This window comes from Salmo trutta, chromosome 21, assembly GCF_901001165.1.
Source record: "Salmo trutta chromosome 21, fSalTru1.1, whole genome shotgun sequence".
In the NCBI taxonomy this organism is placed as follows: Eukaryota; Metazoa; Chordata; class Actinopteri; order Salmoniformes; family Salmonidae; genus Salmo; species Salmo trutta.
This window is the reverse complement of record NC_042977.1, coordinates 520,969-546,306: the sequence shown is the minus strand read 5'-3', so window position 1 is coordinate 546,306 and position 25,338 is coordinate 520,969. Positions and strand designations below refer to the sequence as shown.

Below are 25,338 nucleotides of genomic sequence, written 5' to 3'. Positions count from 1 at the left end.
TAAGGCTTCCACTAGATGTCAACAGTCTTTACAAAGTGGTTTGAGTCTTCTCCGGTAGAAACTGACCGAAAGAGAGGCTTGGAAAGTTGGTCACAGGGGGAGGGCCATTACTACTATGACGCGGGCGCCCATGCATACCCTCATATTCCGAAACGTTTAGTAAGACAATGCAATCGTCCGCCTTGAATATTATTGAAGCTCTGGTTGAAAAAGGCCCTAAAGATTTATGTTATACAACGTTTGACATGTTTGAACAAACGTAAATATATATTTTTTGCACATTCGCGATGACAAGTCCAGCGCGCCTCGTACATTATGAGTAGTCTTCGGAACGCGCTAACAAGAAGGAGCTATTGGGACATAAATTATTAACTTTTTCAAATAAAACTACGTTTGTTGTGGACCTTGGAGTCCTGGAAGTGCCTTCTGATGAAGATAATCAAAGGTAAGGGAATATTTACAATAGTATATTTGATTTTAGATGGTTCCAAGATGGCGCTAACATGTATCGCCTAGCCTATTTTTCTGAGCATACCACCTCGTTTATTGCAAAGTGTGATTTCCCAGTAAAGTTATTTTTAAATCTGGCAATGCGGTTGCATTCACGAGATGTTAATCTATAATTCTTTGAATGACAATATTACATTTTAACAATGTTTTCGAATAGTAATTTTGTAAATTGTAGCACTGTTTCACCGGAAGCATTCGAGGGAAAATATTTTCTGAACGTCACGCGCCGATGTAAAATGCTGTTTTTATATATAAATATGAACTTTATCAAACAAAAAATGCATGTATTGTGTAACATGATGTCCTAGGAGTGTCATCTGATGAAGATTGTCAAAGGTTAGTGCTGCATTTAGCTGTGTTTTGGGTATTTGTGATGCATGCTAGTTGCTTTGAAAATGGCAGTGTGATTTTTTTTGGCAGGGTACTCTCCTAACATAATCTAATGTTTTGCTTTTGCTGTAAAGCTTTTTGAAATCGGACAACGTGGTTTGATTCAGGAGAGGTGTATCTATAAAATGGTGTAAAATAGTCATATGTTTGAGAAATTGAAGTTCTAGCATTTATGAGGTATTTGTATTTCGTGCGACGCGATTCCACTGGCTGTTGACCCAGGTTGCCAGACAGGTTAAGCATGGGAAACAGTGTTTAAAACCTTTACAATGAAGATCTGTGAAGTTATTTGGATTTTTACAAACTATCTTTGAAAGACAGGGTCCTGGAAAAGGGACGTTTATTTTTTTGCTGAGTTTACATGATTCCATATGTGTTATTTCATAGTTTTGATGTCGTCACTATTATTTACATTTACATTTAACATTTAAGTCATTTAGCAGACGCTCTTATCCAGAGCGACTTACAAATTGGTGCATTCACCTTATGATATCCAGTGGAACAACCACTTTACAATAGTGCATCTAAATCTTTTGGGGGGGGGGGGTTAGAAGGATTACTTTATCCTATCCCAGGTATTCCTTAAAGAGGTGGGGTTTCAGGTGTCTCCGGAAGGTGGTGATTGACTCCGCTGTCCTGGCGTCGTGAGGGAGCTTGTTCCACCATTGGGGTGCCAGAGCAGCGAACAGTTTTGACTGGGCTGAGCGGGAACTGTGCTTCCTCAGAGGTAGGGAGGCGAGCAGGCCAGAGGTGGATGAACGCAGTGCCCTTGTTTGGGTGTAGGGCCTGATCAGAGCCTGAAGTTCCCCTCACAGCTCCGTAGGCAAGCACCATGGACTTGTAGCGGATGCGAGCTTCTACAACGTAGAAAATAGTCAAAATAAAGAAAAACCCTTGACTGAGTAGGTGTGTCCAAATTTTTGACTGGTATTGTATGTAAATAAGGTATTTGTGTTTTTTATTTTTAATACATTTGCAAACATTTCTAAAAACCTGTTTTCGCTTTGTCATTATGGGGTAATGTGTGTAGATTGCTGAGGATTTAAAAAATTTGAATCAATTTTAGAATAAGGCTGTAACGTAACAAAATGTAGAAAAACTCAAGAGGTCTGAATACTTTCCGAAGGCATTTGTTGTGTATATTGCATTTCTTGTGTTTTGTTTCCTGTTTGGACCTCAGGAAAAGTAGTCGCTGCCTTGGAAGCAGCAACTTGGGGATCCTAATAAAATGCTAAATACTAATACGAACTCCATTACAAAATCATGTATGGCAGTGTCAATTAAAGGTTTGAATGAGGTTTTGGGAAGACGGTGTGGATGGGAGGAGAGGGAATATACCTGTGTCCCAGCACAGCTTGCATTTAAAAAGGGATTCACTAATGACCCATCCTTCCCCTCCAGGACAAATCCTTTCCACTTTGAAGTGATATTTCCTTCCATGGAACCTACTGTATGCAAGCTGCCTTTACTGCTAGCTTTAATTTGTCCTTAACATTTCTTATTCCCCTTTTCTAGTTTTCTATAGTGCTCTGCTATCTCTCTCTACCTTCCTCCTCACTTCGGCCTAAATTCAATCATATCCCAGCTAGCCGACACCCACATAGCTGTTGTTTTGGCAGTGGAACTGTGTTAGAGCTGTCAAATCCACAAGTGGCTCCCGGCATTACACCTAAAGCGGACTTTGCCATTGGATGCATCGAGTTGCATTAGTAGAAATCCCATGCAGCTGTGTTACAAGTTTGGACACTGGCATGTGAAGTAATCTACACCTCAAATTAGGCTGATAGAGATCCTTATTATTTGGTGTAATGGTTTTCAATTTGAGCATCACTGTTTCTATATAGCCTACACTTTTTCATTCTGAACATAATACGCAGGTGGAAAGGGTGTGGCTTCATGACAATAACCACAAGAGAAGCCGCTCACCGTTTTGACAGCTCCATGCAGTTACTCTTCCGAGACTGCCAAACATCAATACGCGGGTTAATACTTGATCTGTTTGAATCTAGGCTTTGCTCACACATTGTCCTCTCTTTCTGCCTTATTCTATCTGATTCTTGTCTCCTCTTTCTTGTGTTTCTATTCAGTCCCTCTCTGATTCAGTTCCCCTGGTTCGTTTTCTGCATTGCACTGAATGATGACATGAATATTCAGCTAGCAGGATACACGCTGCACCGGCTAGATAGAACAGCACACTCCGGTAAGACGAGGGGGGGGCGGTCTGTGCATATTTGTAAACAACAGCTGGTGCAAGAAATCTAAGGAAGACTCTAGATTTTGCTCGCCTGAAGTAGAGTATCTTATGATAAACTGCAGACCTATTTGCCAAGGGAGTTTTCATCTATACTTTTCGTGGCTGTTTATTTACCACCACAGACGGACGCTGGCACTAAGACCACACTCAGTCAGCTGCATAAGGAAAAAAAGCAAACAGGAAACCGCTCTCCCAGAGGCTGCGCTCCTAGTGGTCGGAGACTTTAATGCAGGGAAACTTAAATCAGTTTTAGCTCATTTCTATCAACATGTTAAATGCGCAACCAGAGCGTAAAAAAGTCTAGATCACCTGTACTCCACACACAGAGATGCGTACAAAGCTCTCCCTCGCCCTCCATTTGGGAAATCTGACCACAATTCTATCCTCCTGATTCCTGCTTACAAGCAAAAATTAAAGCAGAAAGCACCAGCGACTACAAAAAAAGGTCTACAAAAAAGTGGTCAGATGAAGCAGATGCTAAACTACAGGACTGTTTTGCTATCACAGACTGGAACATGTTCCCGGGATTCTTCGATTTTATTGAGGTGTACACCCAAACAGTCACTGGCTGTATCAATAAGTGCATTGAGGACATCTACCCCACAGAGACTGTATGTACATAGCCCAACCAGAAGCCATGGATTACAGGCAACATTCGCACTGAACTAAAGGGTAGAGCTGCCGCTTTCAAGGTGCGGGACTCTAACCCCGAAGCTTATAAGAAATCCTGCTATGCCCTCCGACGAAACAGGCAAAGCGCCAATACAGGACTAAGATTGAATCGTACTACACCAGCTCCGACGCTCGCCTTATGTGGCAGGGCTTGCAAACTTTTACAGACTATAAAGGGAAGCACAGCCAAGAGCTGCCCAGTGACACGAGCCTACCAGACGAGCTAAATCACTTCTATGCTCGCTTCGAGGTAAGCAACACTGACGCATGCATGAGAGCATCAGCTGTTCTGGATGACTGTGATCACGCTCTCCATAGCCGACGTGAGTAAGACCTTTAAACAGGTCAACATTCACAAGGCTGCGGGGCCAGACGGATTACTAGGACGTGTGCTCTGGGCATGTGCTGACCAACTGGCAGGTGTCTTCACTGACATTTACAAATGTCCCTGATTGAGTCTGTAATACCAACATGTTTCAAGCAGACCACCATAGTCCCTGTGCCCAATAACACTAAGGCAACCTGCCTACATGACTACAGACCCGTAGCACTCACGTCCGTAGCCATGAAGTGCTTTGAAAGGCTGGTAAAGGCTCACATCAACACCATTATCCCAGAAACCTTAGACCCACTCCAATTTGCATACCGCCCAAACAGATCCACAGATGATGCAATCTCTATTGCACTCCACACTGCCTTTTCCCACCTGTACAAAAGGAACACCTACGCAAGAATGCTATTCATTGACTACAGCTCAGCGTTCAACACCATCAAACTCATCACTAAGCTAAGGATCCTGGGACTAAACACCTCCCTCTGCAACTGGAACCTGGACTTCCTGACGGGCCGCCCCCAGGTGGTGAAGGTAGGTAGCAACACATCTGCCACGCTGATCCTCAACACTAGAGCTCCCCAGGGGTGCTTGCTCAGTACCCTCCTGTACTCCCTGTTCACCCACGACTGCATGGCCAGGTACGACTCCAATCATTAAGTTTGCAGACGACGCAACAGTGGTAGGCCTGATCACCGACAACAACGAGACAGCCTATAGGGAGGAGGTCAGAGACCTGGCCGGTTGGTGCCTGAATATCAACCTATCCCTTAACGTAACCAAGACTAAGGAGATGATTGTGGACTACAGGAAAAGGAGGACCGAGCACGCCCCCATTCTCATCGACGAGGCTGTAGTGGAGCAGGCTGAGAGCTTCAAGATCCTTAGTGGCCACATCACCAACAAACTAGAATGGTCCAAACACACCAAGACAGCCGTAAAAAGGGCACGACAAAGCCTATTCCTCCTTAGGAAACTACAAAGATTTGGCATGGGTCCTCAGATCCTCAAAAGGTTCTACAGCTGCAACATCGAGAGCATCCTGACTGGTTGCATCACTGCCTGGTACGGCAACTGCTCGGCCTCCGACCGCAAGGCACTACAGAGGGTAGTGCGTACGGCCCAGTACATCACTGGGGATAAGCTGCCTGCCATCCAGGACCTTTACACCAGGCGGTGTCAGAAGAAGGCCCTAAAAATTGTCAAAGACCCCACCCACCCCAGTCATAGACTGTTCTCTCTACTACTGCATGGCAAGCGGTACCGGAGCGCCAAGTCTTGGACCAAAAGGCTTCTCAACAGCTTATACCCGCAAGCCATAAGACTCCTGAACAGGTAATCAAAACCAAACCCCTCTTTAACGCTACTGCTACTCTCTGTTTATCATACATGCATAGTCACTTTAACCATACCTACATGTACATACTACCTCAATTAGCCCAACTAACCGGTGCCTGTATATAGCCTCGCTATTGTTATTATTCACTGTCTTTTTACTGTTGTTTTTTATTTCCTTATCTATTGTTATCTATTGTTCACCTAATACCTATTTTTTACTTAAAGATTGCACTGTTGGTTAGGGCCTGGCCTGTAAGTAAGCATTTCACTGTAAGGTCTACACCTGTTGTATTCAGCGCACGTGACAAATAAACTTTGATTTGATATGATTTGATTTATTCTCCCTGTCATCTTCTCTCCCTCTTTCATTCTCTCCGTATCATCTAATTAATTTTATATCTCTATCACTTTCTTTGTCTCTGATAATTTTTTGTTAAATATCACTTAATACCATTATACAAAAAAATGACCACAGTGGAGATCATTGAGAAAATCGACTTAGTGTATCCTTACTATTTCCTCATGATCTCTGATTTCTTGTACTCTTTCATTCAGAATATCGTTCTTTTCTCCCTGACAAAATAATGCTATGCAGAGGAGTGCATTTGAAAGGAGTTGAGGATACAGTCACTGACAACCGCAGACTAAAACATGGAAACTCTTCTATTCTTACCAGTAGGAAGAAAATATATAACCCATTCCCAAACAATGTTCTGCGCTTACCTCTATCGTGAGGTTAAAAACAAACTTGACAACTATCTCTTCTCTTTCGGCTTCCTACTTATGAAATATGTCTTCCGTGTTTAACCCAACCCCTCTGAATCACAGAGGTGTGGTGGGCTGTCTTTATCAACATCCACGTCTTCGGCGCCCGGGGAACAATGGGTTAACTGCCTTGCTCAGGTGCAGAATGACAGATTTTTACCTTGTCAGCTCGGGTATGAGCATTTAAAAGGGATCGGGGTATGCACAGAGATAAACATTTAAAAGAGGTGGGAAAATCAAGGGAGAACTACCCTCTCCCCTCTCTCTCTATTCCCCTTTCTTCCCATTAATAATCCTAAAGATGAAAGACAGAGAGAAAGAGCGCAACTTGAGCTGAAGGGCAGAAAGGTGGTTCTCATATCCATAGCAGTGCTGTTGACAGTCAGAAGTCTGGTACATGGGGAGGTTGGTAGAGGTGAGTCAATCTACAGTACCTTCAGAAAGTGTTCACATCCCTTTACTTTTTCCACATTTTGTTGTTAAAAGGTGGGATTAAAATGGAATCAATTGTCATTTTTTGTCAACGATCTACATAAAATACTTTGTAATGTCAAAGTGGAAGACAAATTCATGAAAAATAAAACACTACTATATCTTGATCAGATAAGTATTCAACCCCCTGAGTCAATACATGTTAGAATCACCTTTGGCAGCAATTATAGTTGAGTCTTTCTGGGTCTATAAGAGGTTAAAAACAATTACTGCTTCGCATACAAGCCAGTGAATTATATGCATTACAGCTGGATGAGTCAACAGACATGGCGGGCCTGGCACAGCTCCTGCTATATGTCCGTTATGTTTATGGGGGGTCAATTAAGGAAGACATCCCCTTCTGCAAACCACTGGAAACCAGAACAACATGAGAGGATATTTTTTAAGTACTGGACAGCTTTGGTGGTCAAGATGTATTGGTATCTGTACTGATGGTGCAAAAGCCATGACAGGGAGAAATAGCGGTAACGCAAGCAGTTGCTCCCGTCGCCACTTGGGGACACTGCAGCATCCACCGAGGCTCTTGCTGCCAAGGGAGTGCCTGACAGCTTGAAAGTTGTTTTGCACATTAAAGTGAAAATGGTTAACTTTGTTAAAGCATGGCCCCTGAACTCTTGTGTATTTTCTGCATTATGCAATGATATGGGCAGCGACCATGTAACGCTTTTACAACATACAGAAGTGCGCTGGTTATCAAGGGGCAAAGTATTGACACGTTTTTTTGAATTGAGAAAGTTTTTAAAAGTTTTCTTTACAGACCATCATTTTCAGTTGTCTGACCGCTTGCATGATGACGACTAGCCTATCTGGGTGATGTTTTTTCTTGCCTGAATGATCTGAATCTAGGATTACAGGGACTCTCCACAACTATATTCAAAGTGTGGGACAAAATTGAGGCAATGATTAAGAAGTTGGAGCTATTTTCTGTCTGCATTAACAAGGACAACACACAGGTCTTTCCATCATTGTATGATTTTTTGTGTGCAAATGAACTCAAGCTTACGGACAATGTCAAATGTGATATAGCGAAGCACCTGAGTGAGTTGGGTGCGCAGTTATGCAGGTAGTTTCCCGAAACAGATTACACAAACAACTGGATTCATTATCCCTTTCATGCCCTGCCTCCAGTCCACTTACCGATATCTGAACAAGAGAGCCTCATCGAAATTGCAACAAGCGGTTCTGTGAAAATTGAATTTAATCAGAAGCCACTGACATATTTCTGGATAGGGCTGCGCTCAGAGTTTCTTGCTTTGGCAAATAGCGCTGTTAAGACACTGATGCCCTTTGCAACCACGTACCTATGTGAGAGTGGATTCTCGGCCTTCACTAGCATGAAAACAAAATACAGGCACAAGCTGTGTGTGGAAAAGGATTTAAGACTGAGACTCTCTCCAATACAACCCAACATTGCAGAGTTACGTGCATCCTTTCAAGCACACCCTTCTCATTAACCTGTGGTGAGTTATTCACCATTTTCAAAACTCACACTCAATCTTATGTTTAATAAATGTATCGTATAGTGGCAAAAAACAAAATTTGAGAGTGCACGGACCCTGGTGCTACAGGGGGTACGCAGCTGGAGGTTGAATGTTTGAAGGGGTACGGGACTATAAAAGTTTGGGAACCACTGCCATAGAGAAAGAGGTAGGTGAATTAAAATAACTTGGTTCATTGGAAATGGTAGATTGTTAATATTGTGTGGTAGCCAGGCTCAGCAAGAGAAGATTCTGAAAATGGAAAAACTTAATGGGAAGAAGATTAAAAGTCTGGTCCCTGGTGCTTATGCTAGATTGAGGGGAGTCATCACTGAGGTTCCAATATCTATGTCCACTAGATATTAAAGAAAATGTGAAGGGAGGAAGAGTGATTGAGGCCAAAAGGTTGATCAGTAGGAAAGAGGGACAAAGAAGTGAAAGCTTATCAGTGATGCTGAGGTTTTAGAAGGAATTGACTGGAAAAGTACAGATAGGATTCCTTCGTTTCAAAGAATTTGTCCCATCCCCATTGCGGTGTTTTAAATGCCAAAGAATGGGCCATGTAGCTGTTCAGTGGAAAGGAAAGAAAAGATGTGTGGAGGGGAACATGATTACGGTGACAGTGGAAGCAATGTGAAGGTTAAGTGATGTAATTGTGGGGGGGAACGTAGTGCAGCATTTGGTGGATGCCAGGTACAGAGAGTATAGAATGGCCCAGAGATATAGAAACAATCATGATGTATCATACGCAGAGGCTGTAAGACAGATTGGTGGAAATACCGTAATTTCCGGACTATTAAGCGCACCTAAATATAAGCCTGAATTTAAAAAGAATTATTATTTTGAACATAAATAAGCCGCACATGTCTATAAGCTGCAGGTGCCTACCGGTACATTGAAACAAATTAACTTTACACAGGCTTTAACAAAACACGGCTTGTAACAAAAATAAATAGGCTTTAACGAAACACGGCTTGTAACAAAAAATAAAAAATTAGCAGTAAGCTTTAGTTGTCTTTTTTTTGAGTCAATTCCTCACGCTGCTGTTTCCAACGTCTTATCATCGACTCATTAAGACCAAGCTCCTGTGCAGTAGCTCTATTTCCTTTTCCAACAGCCAGATCAATCGCCTTCAACTTGAAAGCTGCATCATATGCATTTCTCCGTGTCTTTGCCATGATGAGGGTGACAAAATGACTACCGTAATCAGAATGATGGGAAGTTTGAGAGCGCTCAATTTAATCTAAACAGTAAACAAAAAAGTTGTTTGACCTTAACCCGTTCGGCAATTTCATTGGTCTAATGAAAGCTTCATGCCGCCAAAAAACTGAGCACGTCACAGAATGTGTTTTTTTGGAGAAAAAAAATTTGAAAGCGGGAAAAATCCATATATTAGCCGCGCATTGTTTAAGCCGCAAGGTTCAAAGCCTGGGAAAAAAGTTGCGGCTTATAGTCCGGAATTTACGGTACTAGGCAAACTGATGGAGCTACAATGGCTGCTCCTGTAGTAAGTGGATCTACTGTCAGACTGATGGAGCTACTATGGCTGCTCCTGTAGTAAGTGGATCTACTGTCAGAGTGATGGAGCTACTATGGCTGCTCCTGTAGTAAGTGGATCTACTGTCAGACTGATGGAGCTACTATGGCTGCTCCTGTAGTAAGTGGATCTACTGTCAGACTGATGGAGCTACTATGGCTGCTCCTGTAGTAAGTGGATCTACTGTCAGACTGGTGGAGCTACTGGTCCTGGTATGGTTTGGAGGCCTGTTCAGAAATCTGGTGCTCATGAATGTGCGCTGTCAAAAGACACTTTGATAATGAATAAAGTTGACTTCATAGCTTTTATTGGTAAGGTTATCAATACGACTCGGGTTGTGGAAAGCAGAATTGCCAGGTTGAAGGTTACTGTGTAGACAGCAAAAGAGATATTGGGGGTAACAGATGGTACTGTTGAAATGGTTGTTGACATACTAAACAATCCTATGGGTGTGTTTCAGCATGAGAGAGATGACGTTTCATGGGGTAGGATGGTTTGGGAGGGTTTTTGGGTGGAGGGGGAGAGTGTGGTAGAAGATAGCAGGCGATTTATTTGGTTTGAATTTTATTACTGTCACAACTTCCTCCGAAGTCGGTCCCTCTCCTTGTTCGGGCGACGTTCGGCGGTCGACGTCACCGGTCTTCTAGCCATCGCCGATCCACCTTTCATTTTCCATTTGTTTTCTCTTGTCTTCCCACACACCTGGTTTCAATCCCATATATTACATGTTGTGTATTTAACCCTCTGTTCCCCCCATGTCCTTGTCTGGTATTGTTTATTGTAAGTGCTTGTGCACGTTATGTTCTGGTGTGCGTCGGTTTATGTACCCATTTATTATTGTTCTGCATCTGGAGGGTTTTATTTATTAAACTGAGCCATTGGAAACACAGTTTTTGCTCTCCTGCGTCTGACTTCTCTGCCTCCAGTACGCACCCTTTACAGAATACCGGACCAAACTTATGGAGTCAGCAGGAGCAGGTACCCCGGGTATAGGGGTGGAGGAATGCGTCCAGGAGCACGCAGCAATGCTCCACCATCTTGGCACCACCATGGACCGCTGGGAGAGACAGGGAGTTCTCCAAGCGCCTCCACCAGCACAGCCGGGGTCTCCACTACGCGCCCCTCCTTCTCCTGGTCCCAGTGGGATTCATCTCTCCCTTCCCCAGGAATACAATGGGACAGCTGCGAACAGCCAGGGGTTCCTCCTGCAGCTGGACTTGTACCTGGCCACCATCCACCCGGCTCCTTTGGGCCGTGAGAGGGTGTCCGCCCTCGTCTCGTGCCTCACCGGGAAAGCCCTGGAGTGGGCCAACGCCGTGTGGAGAGAGACAGATGCTGCATTGGACCAGTTTGAGGAGTTCACCTGCCGCTTCCGGGCAGTCTTCGACCACATATGTTTGTGTATGTCATTTATTTTTTTTGAGTTTTCCCCGCATAAGGCGCTCGTCGATTCAGCCGCGGCGGGGAATTTTATAGATAGATTGTTCGCCCATAGTTTAGGGATCCCCATTGTTCCCGTGGCTGTGCCTTTCCCTGTTCACGCCTTAGATAGTCGACCATTAGGGTCAGGGTTGATCAGGGAGGCCACCGCTCCTCTGGTTATGGTGACGCAGGGGGGTCACAAGGAGAGAATTAGTCTCTTCCTTATTGACTCTCCTGCGTTTCCAGTGGTGCAAGGCCTACCCTGGTTAGTTTGTCATGACCCCACTGTTTCTTGGCCACAGAGGGCTCTCACGGGGTGGTCGCGAGAGTGCTCGGGGAGGTGTTTAGGGGTTTTCGTAGGTGCTACTACGGTGAAGAGTCCAGACCAGGTCTCCACCGTGCGCATGCCCCCTGAATATGCCGATTTGGCTCTCGCCTTCTCCAAAAAGAAGGCGACTCAATTACCACCCCATCGACGGGGCAATTGCGCGATAAATCTCCTGGTAGACGCTGCACTTCCCAGGAGTCACGTGTATCTCCCCTCTCACAGGCGGAGACGGAGGCTATGGAAACATATGTCTCCGAATCCCTGTGTCAGGGGTACATTCGGTCATCCACCTCACCCGCCTCCTCGAGTTTCTTTTTTGTGAAGAATATGCGAGGGAGGTCTGCGCCCGTTCATTGACTATCGGCGTCTGAACCAGATCATTGTGAGGTATAGTTACTCGCTACCGCTCATAGCCACAGTGATTGAGTCAATGCATGGGGCGCGCTTCTTCACCAAACTAGATCTCAGGAGCGCTTACAACCTGGTGCGTATCCGGGAGGGAGACGAGTGGAAGACGGCTTTCAGTACCACCTCAGGGCACTATGAGTACCTCGTCATGCCGTACGGGTTGATGAATGCGCCATCAGTCTTCCAGGCCTTTGTAGATGAGATTTTCAGGGACCTGCACGGGCAGGGTGTAGTGGTGTATATTGATGACATTCTGATGTACTCCGCTACACGTGCCGAGCATGTGTCCCTGGTGCGCAGGGTGCTTGGTCGCCTGTTGGAGCATGACCTGTATGTCAAGGCTGAGAAGTGCCTGTTCTTCCAGCAGTCCATCTCCTTCCCAGGGTACCGCATTTCCACCTCAGGGGTGAAGATGGAGAGTGACCGCATTTCATGCGTAATCGCATTTCATGCGCCATGCATAATTGGCCGACTCCCACCACGGTAAAGGAGGTGCAGCAGTTCTTAGGGTTTTCCAACTACTACCGGAGGTTTATCTGGGGTTTTGGTCAGGTAACGACTCCCATTACCTCACTGCTGAAGGGGGGGCCGGTGCGTTTGGCTGAGGCGGACAGGGCTTTTGGTCTCCTGAGGGCTCTGTTTACCTCGGTTCCCGTGCTGGCCCATCAGGATCCCTCTTTGGCGTTCATAGTGGAGGTGGACGCTTCCGAGGCTGGGATAGGAGCTGTGCTCTCTCAGCGCTCGGGTACGCCACCGAAGCTCCGCCCCGTGCCTTCTTCTCGAAGAAGCTCAGCCCGGCGGAGCGAAACTATGATCTGGGGGACCGGGAGCTTTTGGCTGTCGTTAAGGCTCTGAAGGCATGGAGACATTTGCTTGAGGGGGCCAAACACCCTTTTCTCATCTGGACGGACCACAGAAATCTAGAGTACATCCGGGCAGCGAGGAGATTGAACACTCGCCAGGCAAGGTGGGCCATGTTTTTCCCCCGTTTTGTGTTTACCCTTTCCTACAGACCAGGCTCCCAGAATGTGAAGGCAGACGCATTGTCCTGGCTGTATGACACAAAGGAGCGGCCCATGGATCCCACTCCCATACTCCCCGCCTCCTGCCTGGTGGCGCCGGTAGTGTGGGAGCTGGACGCAGACATTGAGCAGGCGTTACGTGCTGAGCCCGCTCCCATCCAGTGTCCCGCTGGGCGTCTGTACGTCCCGTCTGCTGTTCGTGACCGGTTGATCTATTGGGCCCACACGTCACTGTCCTCTGGTCATCCTGGGATCGGTCGGACAGTGCGCTATTTGAGCAGGAGGTACTGGTGGCCTACCTTGACTAAGGACGTGAGGGTTTATGTTTCCTTCTGCTCGGTGTGCGCCCAGTGTAAGGCTCCTAGGCACCTGCCCAGAGGGAAGCTACACCCCTTACCCGTTCCACAACGACCTTGGTCGCACCTGTCGGTGGATTTTCTAACCGATCTCCCCCTCACAGGGTAACACTGCGATCCTGGTCATTTGGATCGGTTCTCGAAGTCCTGTTGTCTCCTCCCTCTGCCCGGTCTCCGTACGGCCCTACAGACTGCAGAGGCCTTGTTTACGCGCATCTTCCGGCACTACGGGGTGCCTGAGGATATTGTGTCTGATCGAGGTCCCCAATTCACATCTAGGGTCTGGAAGGCGTTCATGGAACGTATCTGGGGGTCTCGATCAGCCTTACTTCAGGGTTTCACCCCGAGAGTAATGGGCAGGTGGAGAGAGTAAACCAGGATGTGGGCAGGTTTCTGCGGTCCTATTGCCAGGACCAGCCGGGGGAGTGCGCAGCGTTCGTGCCCTGGGCCGAGATGGCACAGAACTCGCTTCGCCACTCCTCCACTAACCTCTCTGCCTTCCAGTGCGCACTGGGGTACCAGCCAGTTCTGGCACCGTGGCATCAGAGTCAGACCGAGGCTCCTGCGGTGGACGACTGGTTCAGGCGCGCGGAGGAGACATGGTAAGCTGTCCATGTTCACCTTCAGCGGGCCGTGCTGCGTCAAAAAGAGAACGCGGACCGCCACCGCAGTGAGGCCCCGGTGTTCGCACCGGGGGACCGAGTCTGGCTCTCGACCCGAAACCTGCCCCTCCGCCTGCCTTGCCGGAAGCTGGATCCGCGGTTTGTGTGGCCATTTAAAGACCTGAGGAGAGTAAACGAGGTTTGTTATAGGTTACAGCTTCCCCCCGATCACCGTATTAACCCCTCGTTCCATGTGTCTCTCCTCAAGCCGGTGGTGGCTGGCCCGCTCCAGGAGTCTGAGGTGCGGGAGGTTCCTCCGACCCCTCTGGAGATCGAGGGGGCCCCGAGGTACTCCGTTCGCTCCATACTGGATTCGAGGCGTCGGGCGAGGGGCCTTCAATATCTCGTGGAGTGGGAGGGGTAAGGTCCGGAGGAGAGGTGCTGGGTTCCGGTCAAGGACGTGTTGGACCCTTTAATGCTGCAGGAGTTCCACCGTCTTCGTCCGGATCGCCCTGCGCCTCGCCCTCTGGGTCGTCCCCGAGGCCGGTGTCGACGCACGTCAAGGGGGGGGTACTGTCACGACTTCCTCTGAAGTCGGTCCCTCTCCTTGTTCGGGCGACGTTCGGCGGTCGACGTCACCGGTCTTCTAGCCATCGCCGATCCACCTTTCATTTTCCTTTTGTCTTATCTTCCCACACACCTGGTTTCAATCCCATATATTACATGTTGTGTATTTAACCCTCTGTTCCCCCCATGTCCTTGTCCGGTATTGTTTATTGTAAGTGCTTGTGTACGTTATGTTCTGGTGTGCATCGGGTTATATACCCATTTATTATTGTTCTGTATCTGGTGGGTTTTTATTATTAAACTGAGCCGTTGGAAACACAGTTTTTGCTCTCCTGCGTCTGACTTCTCTGCCACCAGTACGCACCATTTACAATTACCATGGTAGTACAGAATTGAGCAGATCATGATTGATCGTACATTCCAGCACAGTAGGTGGCGGCTAGCACTTAAATGACTGTTTGCGGACATCCATGATATCATAGAAGAAGAAGAATGGGGAAATGTTTGAAAACGTTTAAATTAAAATAGTTCAGTAATTGTTCTGTTAACACCTGTTCCACTGGGCTATTTGCCTGGAAAAAGGGAATTACTGGACACAAGCACTTCCATTGAACACCAAGGAGTAGAGAGCCTATCAGATTGCATGTTGCACTGTTGAATATCTCTCCAGCTCTTCCCATTGGATAATAATGTCCCATTGAATAATAAAGTCCCTTTTTTGCGTATATGCCTTTTTGGGGAAATAACTCTTAACCTCTCTGGGCTAGGTGGCACCAAATCGTCCCACCTACGTAACAGCCAGTTGAATCCTGTGGCGCGATTTTCAAAACCTTTGAAATGCTATTACTTCAATTTCTCAAACATATGACTATTTTACAGCTATTTAAAGACAAGACTCTCGTTAATCTAACCACACTGTCCGATTTCAAAAAGGCTTTACAACGAAAGCAAAACATTAGATTATGTCAGCAGAGTACCCAGCCAGAAATAATCAGACACCCATTTTTCAAGCTAGCATATAATGTCACAAAAACCCAAATCACAGCTAAATGCAGCACTAACCTTTGATGATCTTCATCAGATGACACACCTAGGACATTTTGTTATACAATACATGCATGTCTGTTCAATCAAGTTCATATTTATATCAAAAAACAGCTTTTTACATTAGCATGTGACGTTCAGAAAAAGCATACCCCCCGCAAACTTCCGGGGAATTTACTAACAATTTACTAAATTACTCACGATAAACGTTCACAAAAAGCATAACAATTATTTTAAGAATTATAGATACAGAACTCCTCTATGCACTCGATATGTCCGATTTTAAAATAGCTTTTCGGATGAAGCACATTTTGCAATATTCTAAGTACATAGCCCAGCCATCACGGGCTAGCTATTTAGACACCCGGCAAGTTTAGCCTTCACCAAAATCATATTTCCTATAAGAAAAATGGTCTTACCTTTCCTGTTCTTCGTCAGAATGCACTCCCAGGACTTCTACTTCAATAACAAATGTAGGTTTGGTCCCAAATAATCCATCGTTATGTTCCATCAGCGACGTTTTGTTCGTGACTTCTAGACACTATCAGAATGGTAAATCACGGTCGTGCGCATGGCGCATAGCGTGACAAAAAAAATCTAAATATTCCATTACTGAACTTCGAAGCATGTCAACCGCTGTTTAAAATCAATTTTTATGCAATTTATCTCGTAGAAAAGCGATAATATTCCGACCGGGAATCTGCCTGTCTATAAATAGAGGGAAAAACAGAAAGGCGGGGGCGGGCAGTGAACGCGCCTAAGCCTTTTGTCTGCTGATAGACCACTTAGCAAAAGCGCTCGTGTGTTTCAGCCAGGGCTTTGAATTACGTCATTAAGGTTTTTCCCGGGCTCTGAGAGCCCATTGGAGACTTGGGAAGTGTCACGTAACAGCAGAGATCCGTAGTTTTTGGAAGAGATGTCAAAGAAAGCAAATAAATGGCCAGACAGGCCACTTCCTGTAAAGGAATCTCTCAGGTTTTTGCCTGCCAAATGAGTTCTGTTATACTCACAGACACCATTCAAACAGTTTTAGAAACTTTAGGGTGTTTTCTATCCATATATAATAAGTATATGCATATTCTAGTTACTGGGTAGGATTAGTAACCAGATTAAATCGGGTACGTTTTTTATCCGGCCGTGTAAATACTGCCCCCTAGCCCCAACATTAAGAACTGAATTGAATTATTTTAGCGAATCTTGGATTGAAAGACATTTTTGGTTGAACTGAATATCTTTCTGTCTTTGACCATTGAACTTCACACTACTGACTTTGATTTGATTGCTGGATATTTCCAGTACAAAAAAGCCTCATTGCATCAATTTTGAGTTGGTTTATGATTGCTGTTGCTGATCTATTGCTGCTTTATCAAAGCTTTAATATGATGCTTTAAAGCGGCAATCAGCAGTAGAAACAATAACAAAGCGGCCTCCCCACCCCTGGTTCGGTAAAAAGCTGAGGGATGGGGCTAGAGAAATGTAACCACTCTCAAATTCATTAGCGCAGCGATGGATGCAAGGACTGAACATCCATGATATCACAATTATAGTTTTAACCATGTTTTGAGGCTATATGATGTTTGTTTACATTTCCTTTGTTTAGAAACATTAGAGTAAAATAAGTTATATTCTTCAAGGATCAGTGGGTAATATTAATTTCTAAGTAAAAAAAAAATGGCTGTAGCAACTGCTTATTGCCCCTTTAAAGTAGCCAGCAGATTCCGAACCTACCGTCACACTGGTTTACGCTGAGCTGCACTGGGATCGGAATTCAATCATGGTTAGATTAAGACACTGCAGAGCCGGCACGAGATATGGCTCGGAATATATACCTCAATCCAGGGATGAGAAATTGCGTTGTACTCCGGATTGTCCCATTATACAACCTGTTACACCGGAAAGATTGAACAACTACTAGTTTTTACGGAAAGTTTCCCTTTTCTTCCTCATGCTAGCTAGCAATAGACACAGAAGCCATAATATATATAATGGTACGTCACGTTGAACAACAAAGAAGCTGATTGGCTGACACTGCCATTCCACAATGGCGGCATTGGCTACTGCTAGCTAGCATGTGGACAAAAAATAAAAATTTTCAGGATAAACTAGCAGTATTTCAATCTTCTCGTTTAATCAGTTTGGATATGGGTAAAACATGTAGTACGGTGGCTTTTCCCATCCCTGCAATGAGGTACGTTTTCCAAGCCATATGTTGCGCTGGCTCTGCTGTGGCTTAATCTAACCATAATTGCGTTCCGACCCCAGTGCAGCTCGGTGTAAACAAACGTAAAGGTAAGGTTGGAATCTGCTGGCTAACATTAAAGGTGCTTTGCTTTTTGTTGGGGTTGTGCATATTTTTACTTTCTCTAAATTGCAAATAGGTCTAGGGGTCAAGCTATTGCTTATAAGTGAACAGGGTGAGTGAAGGTCAATGCTTCCTTGCTGTTACCTGTGTGTATTCACCAGGTACTACTTAGACTGACCAAACTAACGAAAATCTGTACATTTCAACACAAAAAAGTCAGACATCCATACATTTGTTATCAACTGAGAGTTGTGGCAGCATTGGATGTTGTTACAGGGAGGAGTATCCTGGGGAAGGTAAAAGGCTACAAATTGCCACAATCACTTCTCACCTCTCCAGTGTGATAAATGATATGTGGTGATCATTCTGATGCAAACCTTCACCTTCATTTACTCTCATAATTTAAAGCTTTTTTGAGTGTAAGAAAAAACATTTTATTATTTACTTGACATTTTTATTTTAAGTGTATATTTAAGATAAATGATAAGGAGATTATTTCATAAAAACAAAGAAGGAAGAAGCACTATGCATATCTTGCTGATTGGAGGGGGTAGAAGTACCTTGAGCTCATCGAAGCGCAGGGTGAAATGCAGGATCTCTGCAAACTGTCTAGCCAATGCCTGCTCCTGCTCCAGATGCTGGGTGGGACTGCAGCGAGCGCTCGTCAGAGCCTTCAGGAGACCATGCAATGACCCCTCTGTATCAAAGAGATGGGGGGATGGAAGAGGGGAAGAGAGAGAAAGAAGGGAGAAAGGGAATGAATGGAGAAAGAGATAATGGGGGGTGAATGGTGAAAGGGAGGGAGAGAGAGAGTAAGGGAAGAAAATAGGGGGTATAATGGATAAATATAGAGGGGGAGAGCGGAAAATAGAGGGTAGAGGGAGGAAGACCAGGTGAAAGAGAGGGGCAAGTGGGAGATAGAGAAATGACATGGAGGGATTAGAATGAGCATATGCAGGTCAGATGGGATGAATGTGATCAGGATAGATGGACAGAGGAGGTGGAGGAATAGATGGAGGGACGTAGCCAAGAAGGGGTAAAAAAAGGGGAAATGCAAGTTAAATGAGAACTTGGAGAGGTGGATTAGAGATGGAGGGAGAGTGAGATGCAGAAATGGATAGAGGGATAGGCGAAAGTAAAACTAGGACATGGAGGAGTGTAACAGGAAATTATAAATATGAGAAGGAGAGATGAAGCTACAGTAAAGGAGAATGGAAGGATGGAGGAGAAGTGAAATAGAGCGGTAAAGCTAGAGAGGGCAAGATAGTCCAAATTATGCTGTCAGTGAAAGTTGTCAAACATTGTAGGCAATAAGTAGGCAGTTCAACTTCATGGGAATTAACTACAATTCAACATAATTACCATTGACCACCAATGACCATTATTCTGTTCTCAGAATTACAATGGAATTGACTCAATCCCTTTCAAAATGCTGCAAAAGATTCTGACAATATTTCATTGTCCCTATAAAATAGTAATGGGCAAGAGAAAAGACTTGATCCTAGCTGCTAGCTAGACTATACTATTGGTCTTTGAGGAATGACGTAAATGTGCTCCCTACAATGGGTGGTACTGCCTTTACCAAGCTGTCAATCATTTGCTTATTTGACTCAATGACCTTATCAAGCTCATTTTGATGTAGGAAGCAAATGGCTTCTTTTGGATGAGAGTAACAACCGTATGCAACAATGGACAGTGCAAGGTAAACCTATTGACTCAGTGACCTCATCTGAACTGTGAAAAAGAGGAGGGACATCAGACACTTGAGATCTGTTAATGAGTATTGCCACGTTGAGTTTTGTTTGAGTGCTCTTTCGTTAGGTAGAGGAGGTTCCATTGATCCTTTCTTTGAATTAATGTCTGATTTAGACCTGGAAACCTGTTTTTTTATAGATTTCCTATAGAAGCAATGACCTTAATTTATAAAGAACCAGTGGACCCTCCTCTACCTAATGAAAGAGAACTCAGCTAAAAGTCCAGACTACTACATTGCAGACTATGCATTGCATCAACCAATTGTTGTGTGCCACGTCATCGGCTGCGTGGTCAGGCTTCATATTGCAATATCTTATCTGATATGGTTAGCTGATATGTTAAACAACTATCCAGGTGTTGTGAGATCTGGCAGGTGTCTACAATTTAGTCAGCCTGAAACTAGGCCATAAAGGCACTGAAGAACAGTCAAGGGCTTTCACTTTTTAGCAATAGTTTTATGTGTAAATCCAACATACTACAGCCCTAGCTACATACCTAAAGTTTTTTTTTACCCCCTTTTTCTCCCCAATTTCATAGTTACAGTCTTGTCCCACCGCTGCAACTCCCGTACGGACTTGGGAGAGGCGAAGGTCAAGAGCCATGCGTCCTCCGTAACACAACCCCGCCCAGCCGCACTGCTTCTTGACACAATGCCTGCTTAAGCTGGAAGCCAGCTGCACCAATGTGTCGGAGGAAACACCGTACAGCTGGCGACCGTGTCAGCGTGCATGCACCCAGCCCGCCACAGGATTCGCTAGAGAGCGATGGGACAAGGACATCCCGGCCGGCCAAACCCTCCCCTAACACGGATGATGCTGGGCCAATTGTGCGTCGCCTCATGGGTCTCCCGGTCTCAGCCGGTATCGAGGATCTGTAGTAACGCAGCTTGCGCTGCGATGTAGTGCCTTAGGCCGCTGCGCCACTTGGGAGGCCTATACCTAAACTTGTTTTAACAGTCAATAACTATGAAAAGCCCCCACCAAAATAGTGCCTCGGCTGAGGATCGTAAACGAGACAAACAACCCAACTATCGGGGACTCTATATTTTTAATGCCCCTGTCTGCAACACAAAATTCTGGAACTCTTGTGGGAGATTAGCTCCGAGATGCCGCTCATCTGCGCAGTGGCTTGATCTCCAGAGAGTCGCACAGTTGGACGGCGTTTAGACTTGATCATACCATGTGTCACAGTTAATTAGGTCATGGCCTAGTTCTTCAATGTTAGTGTAACCCCTTTCTTTCAATCTATTGCAGTTGGTGAGTGTCTTTCCTCGAGGCCAAGTAATAAGACTGAGGCTGGGATTCAACAGAGCAGTGTAACTGACAGCCAACAATGCACCTTTTTAGAGCTGACCCCATTTAGTCGACTGGTTGATTGTTTGGTCGATAGGCTGTTCGTGTACCCCAAAAATAAAATGTTGAGAGGTCGCACGAGACACCTGCCTGATTGGTGCCAGTCTCATCGGACCCAATTTTTGCGGTAGAGGACTTGATAACGTTGCCAGCGGAATGGACGGTGAGAGACAACCCTCCCTCCAGACTGACCATCAGATGGACGGTGAGAGAAAGCCCTCCCTCCAGACTGACCATCAGTTGGACGGAGAGAGACAGCCCTCCCTCCAGACTGACCATCAGATGGACGGAGAGAGACAGCCCTCCCTCCAGACTGACCATCAGTTGGACGGAGAGAGACAGCCCTCCCTCCAGACTGACCATCAGATGGACGGAGAGAGACAGCCCTCCCTCCAGACTGACCATCAGATGGACGGTGAGAGACAGCCCTCACTCCAGACTGACCATCAGATGGACGGAGAGAGACAGCCCTCCCTCCAGACTGACCATCAGATGGACAGAGAGACAGCCCTCCCTCCAGACTGACCATCAGATGGACGGAGAGACAGCCCTCCCTCCAGACTGACCATCAGATGGACGGAGAGACAGCCCTCCCTCCAGACTGACCATCAGTTGCAGACCATAGTGTTTTTATTTTATTTGCTTTTCTGCTCTTTTGCACACCAGTATTTCTACTTGCACATCATCATATGCTGATTTATCACTCCAGTGTTAATCTGCTAAATTATAATTATTCGCTCCTATGGCCTATTTATTGCCTACCTCCTCATGCCTTTTGCACACACTGTATATACACTTTCTTTTTTTTCTACTGTGTCATTGACTTGTTTATTGTTTACTCCATGTGTAACTCTGTGTTGTTGTCTGTGTCACACTGCTTTGCTTTATCTTGGCCAGGTCACAGTTGTAAATGAGAACTTGTTCTCAACTTGCCTACCTAGTTAAATAAAGGTGAAATAAATAAAACATTTAAAAATTAAAATACAAGTTTCAAAATTTCGACCAATCGATTCTTTGAAAGAACAGACCGTTTTGGGTCAAGAGAAATCCCGAAAAGCACTTCAAAGACGAGCTGTTTGTTTTCGACTCCTTACATCTAAGGGGGTTCTGTTTTAGATATGGAATTAGATGGGAATTATTCTATAATATAGTTGAATATTTTTATTTACAGTGCCCCAGTTGCAGCAAAGAAATTATGAAAAGGTATCTACTGTATTACATAAAATATACATAATATTGATATAATGAAAAGGTCTCTACTGTATTACATAATATACAGTACCAGTCAAAAGTTTGGACACACCGACTCATTCGGTGGTTTTTCTTTATTTTTACTCTTTTATATCACAACTATAAAATAACAGATATTGAATCATATAGTAACCAAAAAAGTGTCTCTCTGCACTTTTAGTAACCAAAAAATGTAGTAACCAAAAAAGTGTCTCTCTCTCTGCAGTCCAACGCATCCCAAAACATCTCAATTGGGTTGAGGTCAGGTGATTGTGGAGGCCAGGTCATCTGATGCAGCACTCCATCACTCTCCTTCTTGAGCAAACAGCTCTTACACAGCCTAGAGGTGTGTTTTTGGGTCATTGTCCTGTTGAAAAACAAATGATAGTCTCACTAAGCCCAAACCAGATGTGATGGCGTATTGCTGCGGAATGCTGTGGTAGCCATGCTGATTAAGTGTGCCTTGAATTCCAAATAAATCCTAGACAGTGTCACCAGCAAAGCACCCCCACACCTCCTCCTCCATGTTTCATGGTGGGAACCACACATGTGGAGATCATTCGTTCACCTACTCTGTGTTTCACAAAGACACAGCGGTTGCAACCAAAAATCTCAAATTTGGACTCACCAGACCAAAGGACAGATTTCCACCGGTCTAATGTCCATTGCTCGTGTTTCTTGGCCCAAGCAAGTCTCTTCTTCTTATTGGTGTTGATTAGTAGTGGTGTCTTTGCAGCAATTCGACCATGAAGGCATGATTCATGCAGTCTCCTCTAAACAGTTGATGTTGAGATGTGTCTTTTACTTGAACTCTGTAAAGCATTTATTTGGGCTGCAATCTGAGGTGCATTTAACTCTAATGAACTTATCCTCTGCAGCAGACGTAACTCTGGGCCTTCCTTTTTTGTGGCGGTCCTCATGAGAGGACCAGTTTCATCATAGCTCGTTGGTTTTTGCAACTGCAGTTGTATAAACTTTCAAAGTTCTTGAAATGTACCGCATTGACTGACCTTCATGCCTTAAAGTAATGATGGACTATAATTTCTCTTTGCTTATTTGAGCTAATCTTGTCATAATATTGACTTGGTCTTTTACCAAATAGGGCTATCTTCTCTATAACACCCCTAACTTGTCATAACACAACTGATTGGCTGAAACGCATTAAGAAGGAAAGAAATTCCACAAATTAACTTTTAACAAGGCTGGTTGAGAGAATGCCAAGAGTGCGCAAAGCTGTCATCAAGGAAATGGGTGGCTACTTTGAAGAATCTCAAATATAAAATATATTTAGATTTGTTTAACAGTTTTTTGGTTACTACATGATTCCATATGTGTTATTTCATAGTTTTGATGTCTTCACTATTATTCTACAATGTAGAAAATAGTAAAAAAAAAAAAAAAAAACCCTGGAATGAGTAGGTGTCCCCAAACTTGTGACTGGTATTGTATACATATTATTTATATAATGAAAAGTTATCTTTTGTATTACATTATATATACATAGTACATCATATTATTATTATAACAATGTCATCTTCCAGTCACGCATAAAGACTTTCAACTTTCAACACTTTTTTTCTCACCCATCTACACACAATACCCCATAAACATGTTTTTAGACATTTTTGCTAATTTATAGAAAATGAAATTCAGAAATATCTCATTAACATAATTATTCACACCCCTGAATCAATACTTTATAGAATCACCTTTGGCAGTGATTACAGCTGTGAATCTTTCTGGGTAAGTCTCTAAGAGCTTTGCACACCTGGATTATACAATATTTGCACATTATTCTTTAAAAAACTCATAAAGCTCTGTCAAGTTGGTTGTTGATCATTGCTAGAAAAAAAAGTAGATTTCCCCCAAACATAACACTGTATTCAGGGAAAACAGTCAAGGGGTGTGAATACTTTCTGAAGGCACTGTACATGGGCTCTGATACAATACAGGAATTTTAGTTAGAAATTATTCGGTGCGATTCAGGTTTATTAGAGGAACAAATCGATGCGGTTCAATATGATATGATGCACATTTGTTGCATAAGCGCATTCATTTTTCATTCTAAATTTAAATCTGCTGCTGATGGACCTCTCTGTGCTCTGTGTGTGTGTGTCTGTGTGTGTGCGTATGTGTGTGTGTGTTGAGAATTGTGTAGCACAAATGGAGTCACTACAATGTTGTTGATCCATCCTCAGTTTTCTCCCATGACAGCCATTGAACTCTGTAACTGTTTTAAAATCACCAATGGCCTCATGGTAACATCCCTAAGCAGTTTCATTCCTGTCCTGCAGCTCAGTTCAGAAGGATGACTGTGTCTTTGATGTGTCTGGGTGGTTTAATACATAATCCATATAATAATTATTAACGTGACCATGCTTAAAGAGATATTCAATGTCTGATTTGTTATTGTTACACATCTACCAATCACTGCCCTTCATTGATGCTTTTGAAAAGCTCCCTGGTCTTTGATGTTGATTCTGTGCTTTAAATTCAATACTTGACAGATGTTGTATGTATGGGGGACAGATAAATTGTTAGTCATTCAAAAATCATGTCAACCCCTATTATTTCACACTGAGTGAGTCCATATAAATTATTATGTGATTTGATAAACCACATTTTTGTCCTGAAGTAATTTAGGCTTGCCTAAACAAAGGGGATGAATACTTATGCAAAGACAATATTTTAGTTATCATTTATATTCATCTTAAAAATATATATATAATTATACTTCTACTTTGAATATTACAGAGTATTTTGTGTACATGGTTGACCAAAAAATGACAATTAAACCCATTTGAATCCCACTTTGTAACACAATAAAATGTATGAATACTTTTGCAAGGCACTGTAACTAGAGTGCTGATGTGCACCTTGTGTATTCTATATACTATCCTAACTCACAACAGTAAGTTGAGACCCCAACTGAGTCCCCCCCCAAAATAATAATAATTTGGAAGTTGATCCGAGGGTCTTAAAAGGGGGAACGGAGTTACCCATCCCTGCCCTAGATGCTGTCAATTGCCCAACTTATAGGCATGCCCAATTACGGCATATCTTTTAACAACGTGATGTTGTGCTCCAAAGGAATAACTTGAAATAACATGTAGGTTGATCAAAAAATCCAAATAAAAATATGATTATGTATTAGCCTAGTGGTCATAAGTATTTAGGCACATC

The 25,338-nt window shown here is 44.2% G+C and overlaps 1 protein-coding gene across 3 annotated transcripts in view; it reads right to left on the bottom strand.

Moving 5' to 3' along the window:
* fam49ba (family with sequence similarity 49 member Ba) overlaps positions 1-25,338 on the bottom strand; it is a 73,894-nt gene that overhangs the window by 14,805 nt on the left and 33,751 nt on the right. For all 3 annotated transcript variants that reach the window (XM_029703931.1, XM_029703932.1, XM_029703930.1), the window contains one exon: positions 18,379-18,515. In XM_029703931.1, coding sequence (XP_029559791.1) covers positions 18,379-18,515 — 137 coding nt within the window. The remainder of the gene's footprint in view (positions 1-18,378; positions 18,516-25,338) is intronic.